The sequence below is a fragment of the Equus asinus genome, chromosome 20 (assembly GCF_041296235.1).
Source record: "Equus asinus isolate D_3611 breed Donkey chromosome 20, EquAss-T2T_v2, whole genome shotgun sequence".
NCBI lineage: Eukaryota > Metazoa > Chordata > Mammalia > Perissodactyla > Equidae > Equus > Equus asinus.
The window spans coordinates 81,080,511-81,097,158 of record NC_091809.1 but is presented as its reverse complement, the minus strand read 5'-3'; the positions used below and the strand labels follow the sequence as shown (position 1 = coordinate 81,097,158).

At 40.2% G+C, this 16,648-nt stretch overlaps 1 protein-coding gene and 1 long non-coding RNA gene across 10 annotated transcripts in view; one reads left to right on the top strand and one right to left on the bottom strand.

The window, feature by feature from the left end:
* Positions 1–13,632, top strand: part of ACER3 (alkaline ceramidase 3) — a 158,946-nt gene extending 145,314 nt beyond the window's left edge. For all 8 annotated transcript variants that reach the window (XM_044752032.2, XM_044752031.2, XM_014855811.3 and 5 more), the window contains 2 exons: positions 9,561–9,606; positions 10,059–13,632. In XM_044752032.2, the coding sequence (XP_044607967.1) occupies positions 9,561–9,606; positions 10,059–10,112 (100 nt within the window). In that variant the 3' untranslated portion in view covers positions 10,113–13,632. The remainder of the gene's footprint in view (positions 1–9,560; positions 9,607–10,058) is intronic.
* A 404-nt stretch (positions 13,633–14,036) lies between these two features.
* LOC106840386 (uncharacterized) overlaps positions 14,037–16,648 on the bottom strand; it is a 10,642-nt gene continuing 8,030 nt past the window's right edge. For both annotated transcript variants that reach the window (XR_006516169.2, XR_011495804.1), the window contains exon 4: positions 14,037–16,304. This is a non-coding gene — a long non-coding RNA (uncharacterized lncRNA). The remainder of the gene's footprint in view (positions 16,305–16,648) is intronic.

Sequence of the window (16,648 nt, the reverse complement as noted above, 5' to 3'; positions counted from 1 at the left end):
CACTGAGATGAGCTCAGCATCATTTTAGTGGTATTCCTGCCAAAAATACATGGCCTGGCTTTGGCCGTGGGGAAACAATGCTGGACCCATGTTGAAAGTCCTACAGAATGAAAGTCCTACAGAATGAAAGTCCTACAGAATGAAAGTCCTGTACTGTTTAAGACAATCAAGTACATGAGAGACAAGGAAAGACTGAAGAACTTTCTAGTTAGAAAAACACTGTTAAGATATGACATAAAGGGGCTGTCTCCATGGCCAAGTGGTTAAGTCCGCACGCTCTGCTGCAGCGGCCCAGGGTCCGGATCCTGGGTACGGACATGGCACCACTCATCAGGCCACATTGAGGCGGCATCCCACATCCCACAACTAGAAGGACCTGCAACTAAGATATACAACTGTGTACGGGGGGCGGGGGGGGGGGTTGGGGGGGTTGGGGAGATAAAGCAGGAAAAAAAAAAGACTGGCCACCGAAGCGGAGCACGAAAACTTAACCACTCGGCCACAGGGACAGCCCCCAAACCTCCTATTTTTGCTTGAGGAAAATTGTTGCTAACATCTGTGCCAATCTTCCTCTGTTTTGTATTTGGGACGCTGCCACAGCATGGCTTGATGAGCAGTGTGTAGGTCCATGCCCAGGATCCAAACCCATGAACCCCGGGCCACAGAAGCAGAGTGTATGAACTTAACCACTCCGCCACTCGTGCCACTGGACTGATCCCTCCTTTTTTTTAAATTAAAAAATAGCTTCAAACTTACAGGAAAGTTACAAGATTGCTGTGAAGAATTCCTATATCCCCTTCTCCCAGATTCCCAATTGTTATCGTTTAACCACATCTGTTTTATACACACACAAACACCAATACACATATGTACGTGTGCTAATCCTTAGGGGGAAAAAAAAGATATGATATAAAAACTAAATGCAATGCATCTTTCTGGATAGGAACCTGGATTAGCTCAGGGCTACTCTTCCTTAAAAAAAAGAATTATTTTATTGAGGTCATTTTGGCTTATAACATTGTGTAATTTCAGGTATACATTATTATATATCAGTTTCTGTATAGACGGCATGATGTTGTATTTACTTTAGCCTTTGTCCACATGCAATCTAGTTTTTACACAGGTTAATAATTACATATATATGATTTTAGTCTAACTTAAAAATCAAAATATCTTTCCATGTTACTATAAATTTTACATATTTATTATTTTAAATGGATGAATAAAAGACATACTATAACTTACTCTGTGATTGATTCTGCATTAATAGGTAGTTGTTTTATTTTTTTTTCTATTATTATTGTTGTTTTGCTAAACTAGATAACCCTGTGATAAACATTTTTGTGTTTACATACAGATTTTCATTTTTCTGGGTTATTTCTTTAGGATAAATTCTGAGTAATACAATAACTTGGATAAAAAATATAAATATTTTATTTTCATGAACACATGTAGTGTCAAATTTCTTTGAAATGGGTTGTATCAATTTTCACTGACAAGTAATGGGTGATCATACCATTTTCACTGCAACTAAAGAATACAGAAGGAAATTTCAAAATGCTGTAGCTCACTTAATGGATATAAAAAAAATCCCATTGTTTTATTTTTAAATTATCTTTTGAATAGGTAATATAATCATTTGGTAAAAAATTCAAACAGTATGAAAGAGTATACAGGAAAAAGGAGGTTTGTCTTCTACCCCTGCCCCTCAGCCCGGACATAACTGCTGTTACTTACCAGTCGACATATTCTTACAGTTTATGCATCTATAAGCATATATGTAAATTTAGCCCCTTCTTTTTCACAAAAATGAATATCCTGTTGTTTTAGAAGGCATTTTTTGACTACCAGTGAGGTGATCATTTTTCTAATTGCTCGTTTACTACAAATATCTCAAAAACACATATTCTGGAGGCCAGGCCTTCTCTCTTCTCTCTCTCTCTCTTTTTTTTTTTTGGTGAGGAAGATTGGCCCTGAACTAACATCTGTTGCCAAACCTCCTCTTTTTTTTTTTTTTTAAAGATTGGCACCAGAGCTAACAACTGTTACCAGTCTTTTTGTTTTTTCTTTCTTTTTCTCCCCAAATCCCCTCCTTGTATATTTTAGTTGTGGGTCCTTCTAGTTGTGGCACGTGGGATGCCGCCTCAATGTGGCCTAATGAGCAGTGCCATGTCTGTGCCCAGGATCCAAACCAGCAAAACCCTGGGCCACCGAAGCGGAGCACGAAAACTTAACCACTCGGCCACAGGGACAGCCCCCAAACCTCCTATTTTTGCTTGAGGAAAATTGTTGCTAACATCTGTGCCAATCTTCCTCTGTTTTGTATTTGGGACGCTGCCACAGCATGGCTTGATGAGCAGTGTGTAGGTCCATGCCCAGGATCCAAACCCATGAACCCCGGGCCACAGAAGCAGAGTGTATGAACTTAACCACTCCGCCACTCGTGCCACTGGACTGATCCCTCCTTTTTTTTAAATTAAAAAATAGCTTCAAACTTACAGGAAAGTTACAAGATTGCTGTGAAGAATTCCTATATCCCCTTCTCCCAGATTCCCAATTGTTATCGTTTAACCACATCTGTTTTATACACACACAAACACCAATACACATATGTACGTGTGTATATATATTCTATAGTCATTGTATGACGTGATGCCCATCACGCCTTAACTATTCCAGTGTGTATCACCATGAAACAAGGGCACTCTTAAGTTACCGTAATAGCACCCTTCCACTCAGGAAATTAACATTAATTCAATACTACCATCCAAGTCAAGGCATCATTCAAATTTTGCTAACTGTCTGAACAATTTCTCTTTCTTACTTTCTTTTTTTTTCCTCCTTCGTCTCTCCAAAGCCCCCCAGTACATAGTTGTATAATTTAGTTGTGGGTCCTTCTAGTTGTGGCGTGTGGGACACCGCCTCAGCAGTGCCTGACAAGTGGTGCCATGTCTGCGCCCAGGATCCGAACCAGTGAAACCCTGGGCTGCCAAAGTAGATCACACGAACTTAACCACTCGGCCACGGGGCCGGCCCCTGTGTAACAGTCTTGAACCAAGTTATTTACTTGGCTCTAAGCCTCAATTTCTTAATCCGTTAAATAAGGATAAAACTATTTACTCCCGTAGATTGTTGAAATGATTAAACAGGACTTCCTTTTGCAATTACGTCAGCCTAGGTTATTCAAACAGATTACCTGTCAAAAACAACTAAAAGTGTTGGGTAAAATATTAAAACCTTGAAAGACTGGCAAGATTAAAAGAAACTAACAAGTCATAAAGTGTAAGAGAAAGCAGGTACCTAAAAAGGAATACCACAGCAACTTTGGGCCAAAAGAATTTTTGTCAATCCATCAAATTTAGTCTCTGATTTCATGGCTTCATGGAACAAAGGGGACAGAAATCACGGCCTAGGGCTAACCTGAGGAGAGGAGCCAGCCCAAGGGAGGGAGTCAAATGGAAGACTCCCCCACATCAAGCTCGATGAATCAGTAGTAAACTTGCTCTATACTCCATCCCCAATTAACTGCAAAGTAAGCTGTTTTGGCACTGAGCAGAACAAGAAGGAGGAAAGTGGAGAAGAGGAATATGTTCCACAGAAGTCATGGCCATTAGCCACCCCTCGCAAAGATTTGCAGCCCATCCACCTGAGTGATCTGGGGAACTTCATGCCATGGAGTTGAGGAAGGTTGTCTTAGACCTGTAATATTCCCCAAGTGCCTGGCAAAAGCGAACACCAAACCTTTCTGGAGAAAGACTTCATCACAGTTTCCAAAGAATCTTCACAAGCAATTTTTAAGAAGAGTAAGCAGTGCACTGTCAAAAATAACCAAGCACACAAGGAGACAACACACCATGAGCAAGAACCCAACAGAAATAATACAGCAGAAAGAGACCTGCAAAAATATCAGATATTATAATTATTAATGATTATAAAAATGTTAATTCCTATGCTTGAAATCAATCAAACTTAAAAATAACTTCAAGGAAAAAGAAAAATTATTTTCTTTTATAATCATTTAGTTTTATTTATTTCAAATAGTAAGGTTTTAATTTTATTATTTGTATATGACAGTTTTTTAGAACACTGGAAAACCTCAGCCACTTAAATCACCTGATATATCTCCCTTAGACTTTGTCTTGTGGGGTCATGTCAGATTCTCAAGGATGCATCAGTACTTCATTCACTGAATAATCCAAGGCCAGGGTTACAAATGTAATCCCTTTAGTCACTAAGGAGCAGCAACTGGTGAAAGTTTTTACCGAGTTTGACCTTTTTTTTATTATTGAGTTCATAATAGTTTACATCGTGAAATTTCAGTTGTACATTATTTCTTGCCTGTCACCACATCAGTGCTCCCCTTCACCCCCCATGCCCACCCCCACCCAGCTTCCCCTGGTAACCACTGACTGTTTTCTTTGTCCATGTGTTTATTTATATTCCACACGAGTGAAATCATATGGTGTTTGCCTTTCTCAGTCTGGCATATTTCGCTTAGTATAATTCCCTCCAGGTCCATCCACGTTGTTGTTAATGGGATGATTTTGTCTTTTTTTATGACTGAGCAGTATTCCATTGTATATATACACCACATCTTCTTTATCCAGTCATTGGTCGATGGGCACTTGGATTGTTTCCATGTCTTGGCTATTGTGAATAGTGCTGCAATGAACATAGGGGTGCATATGTTACTTTGGATTGTTGATTTCAAGTTGTTTGGGTAGATACCCAGTAGTGGGATAGCTGGTTCGTATGGTATTTCTATTTTTAGTTTTTTGAGGAATCTCCATACTGTTTTCCATAGTGGCTGCACCAGTTTGCATTCCCAGCAGTGTATGAGGGTTCCCTTTTCTCCACACCCTCTCCAACATTTGTTATTTTTAGTCTTAGCAATTAGAGCCATTTTAATGGGTGTTAGATGGTATCTTAGTGTAGTTTTGACTTGCATTTCTCTGATGATTAGTGCTGTTGAACATCTTTTCATGTGCTTATTGGCCACCTGTATATCTTCTTTGGAAAAATGTCTGTTCATATCCTCTGCCCATTTTTTGATCGGGCTGTTTGTTATTTTGTTGTTCAGTTGTGTGAATTCCTTATATATTATGGAGATTAACCCCTTGTAGGATATATGATTTGCAAATATTTTCTCCCACTTGATGGGTTGTCTTTCTGTTTTGATCCTAATTTCTTTTGCCTTGCAGGAGCTCTTTAGTCTAATGAATTCCCACTTGTTTATTTTTTCTTTTCTTTCCTTTGTCTGAGAAGACATGGTATTCGAAAAGATCCTTTTAAGTTTGATGTCAAAGAATGTACTACCTATATTATCTTCCAGGAGTTTTATGGTTTCAGGACTTATCTTCAAGTCTTTGATCCATTTTGAGTTTACTTTTGGGTATGGCATGAGATGGGATGTCCCTTTGATCATTATATACTGCCCCTCTTTGTGTCTCTTCACCTGTCTCATCTTGAAGTCTTCTTTGTCTCATATAAGTATTGTGACACCTGCTTTCTTTTGTTTGCCATTAGCTTGGAATATCGTCTTCCATCCCTTCACTCTGACCCTGTGTTTGTTGTTGGAGCTGAGATGTGTGTCCTGGAGGCTGCATATGGTTGGGTTTTGTTCTTTAATCCGTCTCACTGCTCTTTGTCTTTTTATTGGAGAATTCAATCCATTTACATATAGGGTGATTATTGATGTATGAGTGCTTAATACTGCCATTTTATCACTCATTTTTCTGGTTCTCTTGCATTTCCTTTGTTTCCTACCCCATGTGTTTCGGTCTACCAATTGACTTATATTGTTTTTTATGTTGGGTTTCTTAGTTTTCTCCTTATTTATTATTTGTGTCTCTGTTCTGCTCTTTTGTTTAGTGGCTACCATGAGATTTGTATTCAAAATCTTGTAGATAAGATATTTTCTGATGGCTCTTATTTCCTTAGACTAAACTGATTCAGTCCCTTTCCTCTTCCCCTCCTAAGTTGTTTTTCTCATATCTTATTCCATCCTGTGTTGTGAGTGTGTGCTTAAAATGACAAGATTATCTTTGTTTTTGGTGTTTTCCTTCCCTTTATCTTTAATGTTATACTTGAGTATTTGCTATCCTATTCTGATTTTGTCTGCCTATTTATCTCTTTACTCCAAGCTTTGTAACCCCTTCTCCTCCTTTTTTTTTTTTCAGGTATGAGGACCTTTTTGAGCATTTCTTATAAGGGGAGGTCTTGTGACTATGACATCCCTTAGCTTTGGTTTTTCTGAGAAAGTTTTTATTTCTCCATCATATCTGAAGGATATTTTCGCTGGATAGAGTATTCTTGGCTGAAAGGTTTTGTCCTTCAATGATTTGAATATATCATTCACGTCTCTCCTAGCTTGTAAGGTGTCTGCAGAGAAATCTGCTAAAAGCCTGATAGGGGTTCCTTTGTAGGTCATTTTCTTCTGCCTCGCTGCCCTTAGTTTTTCTTTGTCATTCACTTTTGCCAGTTTCACTATGATATGCCTTGCAGTAAGTCTTTTTACATTGACATATTTAGGAGATCTGGTAGCCTCTTCCACATGGATTTCCATGTTCTTCCCCACGTTTTGGAAGTTCTCTGATATAATGTCTTTGAACAAGCTTTCTGCTCCCTTCTCCTTCTCTTCTCCCTCTTGAAAATCTATAATTCTCATGCTGTATTTCCTAATTGCATCGGATATTTATTGTAGACTTTCTTCACTTCTTTTTAGTCTTAGTTCTCGCTCCTCCTCTATCTGGAGCATTTCAACATGTCTATCTTTGATTATGGTGATTCGCTTCTCTATGATGTCCGCTCGAGCATACAGGGAATCCATATTTTGTTTTATCTCATCAGTTGTGTCTTTCATCTCCAGTATTTCTGATTGATTCTTCTTTATAGTTTCTATCTCTTTTGTGAAGTAGCTCCTGAACTTGTTGAATTGTTTCTCTACATTCTCTTTTAATTTGTTGAGTTTTTGATGATAGCTATTTTGAATTTTCTGTCATTTAGATTACATATTTCTGTGTCCTTGGGACTGATTTCTGGGTACTTGTGATTTTCTCTCTGGTCTTGAGATTTAATATAATGTTTGATACTGCTAGAGGGTGTGGCTTTGTTCTTTCGTATCGTGGTATTATTTGGTTGCAGTTACCACCTATCGCCACTGGATGGGGAGTGAAGAGCCACGTATTCCGAGCCCTCTGCATTCCGCTGGGATCCTAGGCGCTGGGTGGATGGGGGAGAGGCGCTTTCTCCTATGAACTGTCCGAGGCTTACTTGCTCTGCTCTGGCTGTCTGCTCTCCTGGGATGTTTGCTTGATGAGCTCATCCCCCCGCAATAGCTTTCACCACAGTAGGGAGCTTCCCCCTAGGCTGCAAGGGCCCTCGGGGATCTTTGATGTTCCCACAAATGGGCATCCCCTCCCCTCTTCGAGGCCGCTTGCAGTCCCAGATCACAGTCTTTTGGGGAGGGAGTGAAGTTTTCTCTTACCCCGTTGCACCTCATCTGAGGGGGGCTCCAGCCTCTCCACCCTCTGACATCTGGCCGTGTGGGTCTTTCAGACGTCTTTTGTGTTGTGTGGATGTCCTCTGTTGGAGTGTGAATGTGTTTTTCGTTGTATCCTGGAGGGGAGAGATCGCCAGGAGGACTGACTCTGCCATGATGCTGACGTCACTCCTGAAAAAGAAACTTTTTCAAGGAACTGTGAAAAAGAACCAAATAGAATCTCTAGAAATGAAAACTATAGTAGCCAAAATGCAAAACTCAATGTACAGTACAGGACTAATAACAGATTAGATTCAGTTGAAGAGGGAATTAGTCAACTAGGAAATAGGTCAGGAAAAAATTAACTTAAATGCAACAGAGAAAAATACAAAAAATATGGAAGTGAGGTTAAGAGAAATGGAAGATAAAGTGAGAGAGTCTAACATACATTTAATTGGAGTTCCAGAAGAAAAGTAGAGAAGGGCTGGGGCATATTTCAGTTAGTAATGTTACACAACAACCCCAAATTTACCATCTTAAAATAACCATTTTATTTGCTCACAGTTTGCGGGTCTTGCGTTTGGAAGGGCTCAGCTAGGTGGTCCACACATGGAGTCTCCATAGGGTTGGTGTCAGATGTCAGCTCAGGCTGTGGTCATCTGAAGGCTCCACCTAGAATGGACACCCAGGATGGCTCACTTAGGGTGTCTTTTGATTCTGGCTGTCATCTAGGAGCACAGCTAGGTCTGTAAACTGGAGCTGCCTCCACATGGTCTCTCCAGTCTCAGTGTTGTCAGCCTTCTTACGTGGCAGATGGTGTCTCCAGGGGGAGCATCTCAAGAGAACCAGGCAGAAGTGGCAGGGCCTTTTATAACCTAATCTCAGAATTCATATGGTCTCATGTCCACCAAACTCTGTTGGTCAAAGTCACAGATTCAACTAGAAGGAGCACAGATCCTGTCTCTTGATGGGAAAATTATTAAAGAATTTGGGGACTCCAAACTCAGGTGTGAAGAGGAGACATGGCTCAGCTGGTGCTGGTGTCTGGGCTCACAGGAGAGACGCCAGGGGCTGGGACCCAGGCCTCTTCAAGGCTCTGCTGCTAGAGGGACAACCTGCTGCTGCCACTGTGACAACGTTCTGTTGGGATGCTGTTGACAGGAACCACAAGCCAACAACCCCTCACAAAAATAAAACAAGAAGGAACAAGTCCCTTCTTTCTCCTCCAGCTTTGCAGTCTCTCTTGAATTTTAAGACAGTGGAGTATTCTTCATAATATCTCATGCTCCTCTTTACAGTTTTTGTTGTGGGTAGAGCAGAGTGGCATCGTAGCCACATTAAACTACACAAATTCAACTAGCCATGCTCCTTCACTTTTTCTTTCTCTTGTTTAAAAGAGAAAACTTTTCACACTATAAAATTATGTTTTGCATATGTATTCATGATAAACTATAGCACTATTCATAATAGTGTACTGTACATAAAACTGTGTATGCTATATGTTATGGACAGTTTAATGAATTTTTCGAGGATAAATTTAACTTTACTTTCGCTAGATGCACTGGTTTTAGAATCCGAGCTTATCTTACAGAGGTGATTCACATTAAAGGAGAGTATGAAGAAGACTTTCCGTTACCTTCCTGCTTATCTCATTGTAACTCTGATAAAGCTGATATAACCATTTCCAAAATATTCTAAGAATACTCTGCTTTAATCCTTACTGCCTCTAATCCTTTAATCCTTACTAATCCTTACTTTAATCCTTACTTACTCAAAGATGAAACGGGCACTCGTGATATGAATCATATCAAGCATGAGTGGAATGCTCCCTACGAAGCTGCAAACATCCTGAGGTCACAACCTGAGAGTTGATGATTTCTCCATCTTCCTTGGCTTCTTGCCAACTGTTCTGCACAGAGTAGATGCTAGAAAAAAAGCTTGCAAAATGAACAAAGGATATACTAATGTTGCTTTTTCTCTGTATATACTGAGGCACTATGGTTAAATTTGTCAGTAAGCCAGTTTGCATGGATTAAAAATTTAGTCTGAAGAGCTTTCTCCCTCTCCCCTGTTCTTTCAGTTTATATACAAGAACACTTTACCTGAGATACAGGCCAAAAGTGAAGGTAAGGCCCATTCCTGGGGGCGGGGTGGGGGGGGAGAGAGAGAGAGAGAGAGAGAGAGAGAGTGTGTGTGTGTGTGTGTGTGTGTGTGTGTGTGTTGAGGGAATGGGGGGGGGCTGGGAGGATGGGATGGAGGTGCAAGAAGGTAGTGGAGAGAGTACAGGCTTTAGAACCAGATGCTCTTGAATCGTAAGTCTTCTGCCTACTGTTCTGCAAATGCCCAGCTCCATGCTTGACAAAGTAGATGCTTAATACATTTAAATAAATTAAATAAGAATAGTTTTTGAGATCTTGTGCAAGTCTGGAAAGAATATGCCGCACTCAGGCTACTAATACCAGGACAACTGCTGGCAAAGCTACCAAGCACTGTAGTCATAACCCATAGATTCTATTTCAGGGAAAACGTGGAACAATTTTATCTTCTTTCATTTTGTCCTAACTTGTTTCCCAAACAGTTTCTCTTTGGAATCTGGCCAGTGATCCTGTTTGAGCCTCTCAGGAAGCACTGATGAATTATTCCACCAAGAAAACAAAAAAGCACCTACTACAGGCCAAATGAATAAGGAAGTTCTTAAAGATCTACGCATTCAAGTATATCATGACCATCACAGCAAATGAGTGACTTTCCGACTAATGCTGCCAACCACACAGAGAATGAGGAATGGGGCTTGTTGGATGTTTAGCTCATGCCTTTATCTCATTTGTCCTCTTCCCCCTCCCCGTCACCAAAGATGTTTAAAATGAAATAGATGTGATGTGTGTATATACTTGAAAGCTGGAAAAATTGGGCTTTTCTTGATGGTTTAACAGTTTTTGGTGATCATAGGAAATTAACCTTTTTCTCTTTTTTGACAAGGGTTGCATGCGAATTATACTTTTCTTAACATTTGATTAAATAATGAAAACAGCTAAGGGCTGGCAAAACCCCATATCCAGATGGCCAGCAGTGAGCTGGCACTTAGCTGTGTCAGCCTTGATTTATATTTTTGTCATAGTAACCTCACGGATGGTTTTCCAAGGTGAAAAAGAGCTGTCTGTGGGATTCTGGCTGCCTCCCTCTGTGTAGTTGGAGGGTCATAAGCAAGCTCAGACCTGCCACTTGGTCCTATACTTGTCACATCCCAGATTTGTGGTGGGCTCTGGGGTTGTCTGTGTATGGCCATAGCCAGTCAGAGTGGGCGGGTCATCTTGTAACCTTTCTGAAGGTCCACAAGGCACCTGTAGAATGTTGTACCTCCAGCCAGTTAAAGTTGCTCTGTTTCCTTTGATCTTTGCAGATCTTTAAGTTGTCACTGTTTTTATGGCTAGGCAAACTTGATTTGTGGTCTGGCCTACCCATATTCCATCCTCCTAGCATAGTTTATTTGAAGTTACCAGTTAAGGTCATTATACTCTGACTTTTTAAATTATGCAGTATTTTCCAGTTTTCAGAGAGGCCATGGTTATGCCCAGGGAAATGTGTCGAGTTAACTAGAGCTAAAATGATCAGGATTCTATTTACATAAACCCTATTAGAATACCTGATCCTTCATTTTTTGAAGGAAATAGATATAAGGATTAAGAACAGCTCTAACTTACTTGAACTTGTAACAGAACTCCCAAAAATTAAAGTGCCAAGAAATGGTAGTGAAATCTCATTGTAAGGCAGCTAGTTCTAATTTGGATTTGAATGTATAACAAACTGAATCGCCTTTCACAAATATAACACCTGCCTGGAGTAAACCCCTCATCTGACCCCTTTGCTCGTATATCACTGTATTTGGAGCTCTGTGCCGTGTAGCAGTTTACCACTTTTCCTGCTTACATTATTATAAAATCCAGATTGTTTTTATCACATGGTGACATTACCCCAGATTAAATGCTGAGCTACAGCTTCAAAAAGAACACCTTTTTTTCTTATGCAAAGGTATAAAACACTTCTGTCATTTTCCCAGTATTCAGTAAGTAGCCTTGGTACACATTTAAAACCAGTACAAATTTCTTTGTTTTCCTTCACCTACTGACTTTAGTTTTTGTCCAAGTAACTATTTTCCTTACTTTAGCAAGCCAACATGCCATTAGGCAGATACTTCCACCTACTTTCATGATCTTCCAGCGGGAGAAACACTTGCCAAAACAAATCTAAAAAAACTTTGGTTGTGCCTTAGCAAAGTATAAAATTAAACAGTTCTAAAACACTGTTCTTTCTTTTGCCACAAAATTCTGGCTCCTGGCCACATTTCCTGTGCAGCTACCCTGGCTATCAGCTGTCTTACATTTCTTAATGAGTGCATTTGTTTCCCCCTATTGTCCTTCTGTACTGCTCATTCACGATATACTTGGGTGTGCTTGATATAACAACAAAGGCACTTCCTTCCTGACAACGCTGCTGAACACTGTGAGCCTGAGGCTCTGCAGGGTTAACGGCAGATTAGGGTACAGGGACACACCCTCGCCCTGCGCAGTTGAGTGCATAGTGTTGAAGAAGCAGTTCAGCCGCCCCCAGCGCTGTCGCTTGTTGAATAAAGTTGTCCAGACCTCACTGGAGGAGCATCACACCACTGATTGAGTTGTAACAGTGCCACCAGTTCTTCAGAGACCCTTGTTTCTCTTGTGAAAACAGACAGCATGAAAGCGCAGCAAAAAAATATTTTAGGAGTGTTGAGCAGAAAGCAGAGACTAAATTTAGGCTCTTGAATTTTCTACGTTACTTTGTGGCTCTCTTTTTCACAACCTAAGTGTGAGCACACTCAAGACTCTCGCTCTGCCATTTAGAGTCTTATGGAAATACAGCTGACCTTCAGGATATTGCTAAACTGTCTTTATTTCACTGGCTTTCTTTTTTTCCTTCTGGGATTCTGGGTGGGCATTACAAGTTGGATTACCACCCCCTCCCTTCCTTTTATCTTCTTGAAAGACTTCCTGTTAACTAGAGTGTACAAAAAGCCTGTCTCCTGCTGAGCCAGTGATGGGTTTTTGCATGTCACCTGATGTGAAAGGTGCTCATCGCAAGCCCGGTGGCAAATTATACTTTAGGAAACATTATTTTATGAGGACCTGAAAGAAGCAGTTTGCTAGCACATTTTAATATCCTTCCCGTGCTGCCATTTTCACTCCAGAAAATTGAAAGCAGTTCGACTTTTTTTTAAGGGAAAACTAAGTGAAAGGTGGTGGTTCATCTGCTTAGTCACTCCACCTGCCCCTCCCCACCTTGGTGCTTTCAAGAAACATTGTCTCCACCTGAAGTGATCTCTTTTATCCTTTGCTATTATATAAATTGATGATTAACAGGAGAAACATTTGTTTTTGAATAGTCTACAAATGAGAACCCCAAATAGTGGTATTTGGTTTAGCAGAATTGCAATTAGATCAAATATTTTGGTTGAACCTTAGTGCAGATTTTCCAGGACTGTTAATCTGGGCTTTCCTTATACTAAGAGGGCTTTCTTATATGAAGGAGAGGAGGTGTGAGTCAAAGAAAACCAAGAGATCAAAAACTTCAGGTACACTGTGCATGAAAATCTTTAAATGCCTGAAAAGAGTAAGTTCTGTTTTAATGCAGCATCTTCAGAATTTAACCAATGCCCCTAAAAGTGTCTAATAATTTAGTTTAAGGTTTTCTCATGAGTCCTATGGGTTCCATATTACTTTGCTCTTGAAAAAAAATAGTTTGTTGCTAAGTTTGACGGTTTTAGGTCTCAATTCCACATTTACATGACAGAAGAAATTCTTTTAACCCTGTGGTTTATGCTGTGCTGCCGGATAAGCATTTATGTAAAATTGCTGTCTTAAAGAGAAGCAGTTAGAATTGGCATTGGCAGCTGTGTGGTGGCTTGTGGATCTCCCTCTGTCTTACGTTTTACATCGTATCAATGCCATGATATAATCAGTTTGACCACTTTGTCTTGTTTTTCAATGTGTAAAATTACAGCTTACTCACTATGCTGTAAACATTTGGAAATAATGACTGAAATTTGACTAAAAGCAGGTAAACTTTACTCCTTTGTGGAGGAGGCTGCAAAATGAAAAAAAAAGAACAGTCATGACCCATCTGATTGCAAGACTTCAATGCTGTTTTTTAAACCGTTGAACTTCCTTTAAGAATAAGAAAACCTTTTTTTTATGTATATAACTAACTGTAGTTGCTAGATGAGAAGTTGCCTGTATCGCTGAGGTTATGCGAGCACGCCACTGGACTCAACCATTGCCTGCTGGGGAGAAAAAATCTCTCTGCTACCCTCTTAGATTCAGTGCTTGAGGCCTGTGAATTAAACCGACGAATTAGCAATCAAAAAGGCAGATTTTTATTCATGTATGTACATGAGAGTTCAAGGTGACTCAAGGAGGCAGAATTAGAGGCTTATATCCCATCTTAGTAAGGGATGGGGAGGGGGAGAAAGGGCACTGATGGGAAAACAAATGATTTTTAGGAAAAATAAATGGTCCCTTAGAAGAATAGATGAGAGATATGATAGTTTTGTGATGATGTCTGTTTTGGTACCAAAATTCCCCCAGGGGAGAAGATTTAGGACAGTTGAGTTCTTTTGGGAAGTTCTGCTTTTAGGAGGACACAGGGAGTTCAGGAAAAAAGCCTCTACCTGCATCTGTTGATTCTTAGATGCCTTCAGCTCAAAATAATTTTCATGCCACATGGGGTATTCTGGACGCCTTTATTTCCCCTGTCTAAAACTTCCCAAGAAGTTTCACAAACCAGAAGCCGAGTTGGAGGCTGTGGAGAGAAGATTCGAGTTAGAAGTTGGGAAGTAGGAGATGTGCAAAGGGAAAGAAGACAAAGACATAGACGTAGACATTTTGTTTTATGGAAAAACAAAAACTAATGGCTGGAGCAGGTTATAAACTCAGTTTTTAAGTCAAGAGGGCAGTCAGTCAAAAGGATTTCCAGACCTTGGTCTCAAAGCATCTTTAGATGGTGGAGTAAGGATGGTAGTGGGAGTCTCACAGTCATGGCTATTTCCCAGAGCTCAAAGGATTATGTTCTGGTGAACTTCCTGAGTGGCCCAAACTGTTGTGGTAAAGCCTATAACGTTATATCAAGTTGTCCAGCTTCAGGAAAAGAGCATTTTTAGTTCTTCGTGATGCTAAGTCAGAAGGGTGGAAGGAAACTAGAAATGTTAATTACTGACAAAAGGCTCAAGATGGCAGGATCCAGCTTACACAAAGGTGAAAATAGCTCAAAGAGAACGAACAAGACTAGAATCTGATAATCCACAAAGGAGGATTAGTGTTTTCCATTGAAGCATAAGATCTCTCTCATAATCCCTCCTATTTTTATCAAAGATAATCAAGGTAAGACTATTTTTGTTTACAAGACAAGTCTAGTCTCATCAAACTTGGCCTGATTGTTTATGTAAGTTCAGCAAGAATAGTAACTGACAACATAGGTCTTTTTAAGTTTGTTTTGCTGGAACTTTTAATAGGAATCTCAGATTGGATTTTTAAAAGCCTTGAGGCTAGGAAGCCAAGCCAAGAACTTACCATCAGACTTCACTTGTGGTACCTACAGATTTGGATGAATTCTTCCTTCTCAAGTTCCCCAAAATATCCTAAGTGTCTTGGGGCTGCGAGGAAGTAGGCGCCCTGATGCACTTGTGAGGTAGGAGCACTGTAAGCCTGGTCCCAGGCCGGTTGTCCAGGAGGGCTTTGTAGGCACTGGCTCCTAAAGTCAACCTTAGTCCCTTAAAACTGGTCACACCTGGTTCTGCGCGCATCATTCTCAAGTCGGACATTCCAGTCAAAGCCTTGGTGATAGAGCCAGTGTTTCCAATTGTGTCTCGTTACAAGGAGAACGAATTCTCATTGAACTTACTCAAATAACTATATTGCCATGAAAATAAGAATATTCAATAAGGGTTTCCAAATTTTGGAGGCATCAGGCAGGGAGAAAAGATAAATGTTTCATTTTTGTTTACAAAGATATAATTTACTAAGTTGCCCTAAGTCATAGATAGGTTAAGAGAAAAAGGGTTCCTTAAATCCAAAAAAATAGAACATAGAAGAACCAGCGGTATTCCGAGCAAAAGTCGAAGAAATCATAGTTGTTCTTTATCGGTCCACTCAGTCCCATGTGATAAATCCAGGTCTTTGTTGATCTTGGGTTCCATTAGTTCTGGAAATCATTATTCAGTTCAGTGGTATGATCTTAAAGTTATGTAAGCAGTGACATCAGAAGCCTGTACCCCAGAGTATCTGTTACAGTCTTTTCCATGCTTCTCTGAGAGAGTCCTTTTTTTTGTTGACAGTGAAGCCTGCAGCAGATTACAAGAGGTTTCAGAAAAGTATCAGTAACACACTATCTGTGAATGACATAAGGCTTAAAATGGCCATGCTTAAACATCTGATGTGTTCATTATAATACAATTGACAAGGAAATTTGGTTGTCTCTGTGACAGTCAACATGTTAAGATAACTGGAGTTGTGAAGGATAACATTATACCAGGACAGATCATCGACAGCTAGGATGAACAGATTTCTACCGGCCGGCCCAGTGGCGCAGCAGTTAAGTGCAAACGTTCCACTTCAGTGGCCTGGGGTTCGCCAGTTCGCATCCTGGGTGCAGACATGGCACCGCTTGGCACGCCATGCTGTGGTAGGCATCCCACATATAAAGTAGAGGAAGATGGGCACAGATGTTAGCTCAGGGCCAATCTTCCTCAGCAAAAAGAGGAGGATTGGCAGCAGATGTTAGCGCAGAGCTAATTTTCCTAAAAACAAACAAAAAACACAAATTTCTAGAAATTTCATATGCTTTCTGAAATATTTATATTAATAACATATACCCATACAAATATAACCTAGAGAGGGTTAACCATCACTTCTTATTTGGCAGTGCTTGCCATGCAATTTAACTTATCAAGTAAACCCAATTAGTTTAACATCTCTCTTTTTACGAGTGAGACACCAACTCCTTTGAGATTTTCCAGGGGTCCTCTGGGAAAAGTCAGAGGTCAAGAATACTTCATTTAGAATTCTATTTGGGGGAAGACGTCTCTAGGTTTGAACACCTGATTAAAGAAGATCTCATGTGACTGTGAAACACTAGTTACCC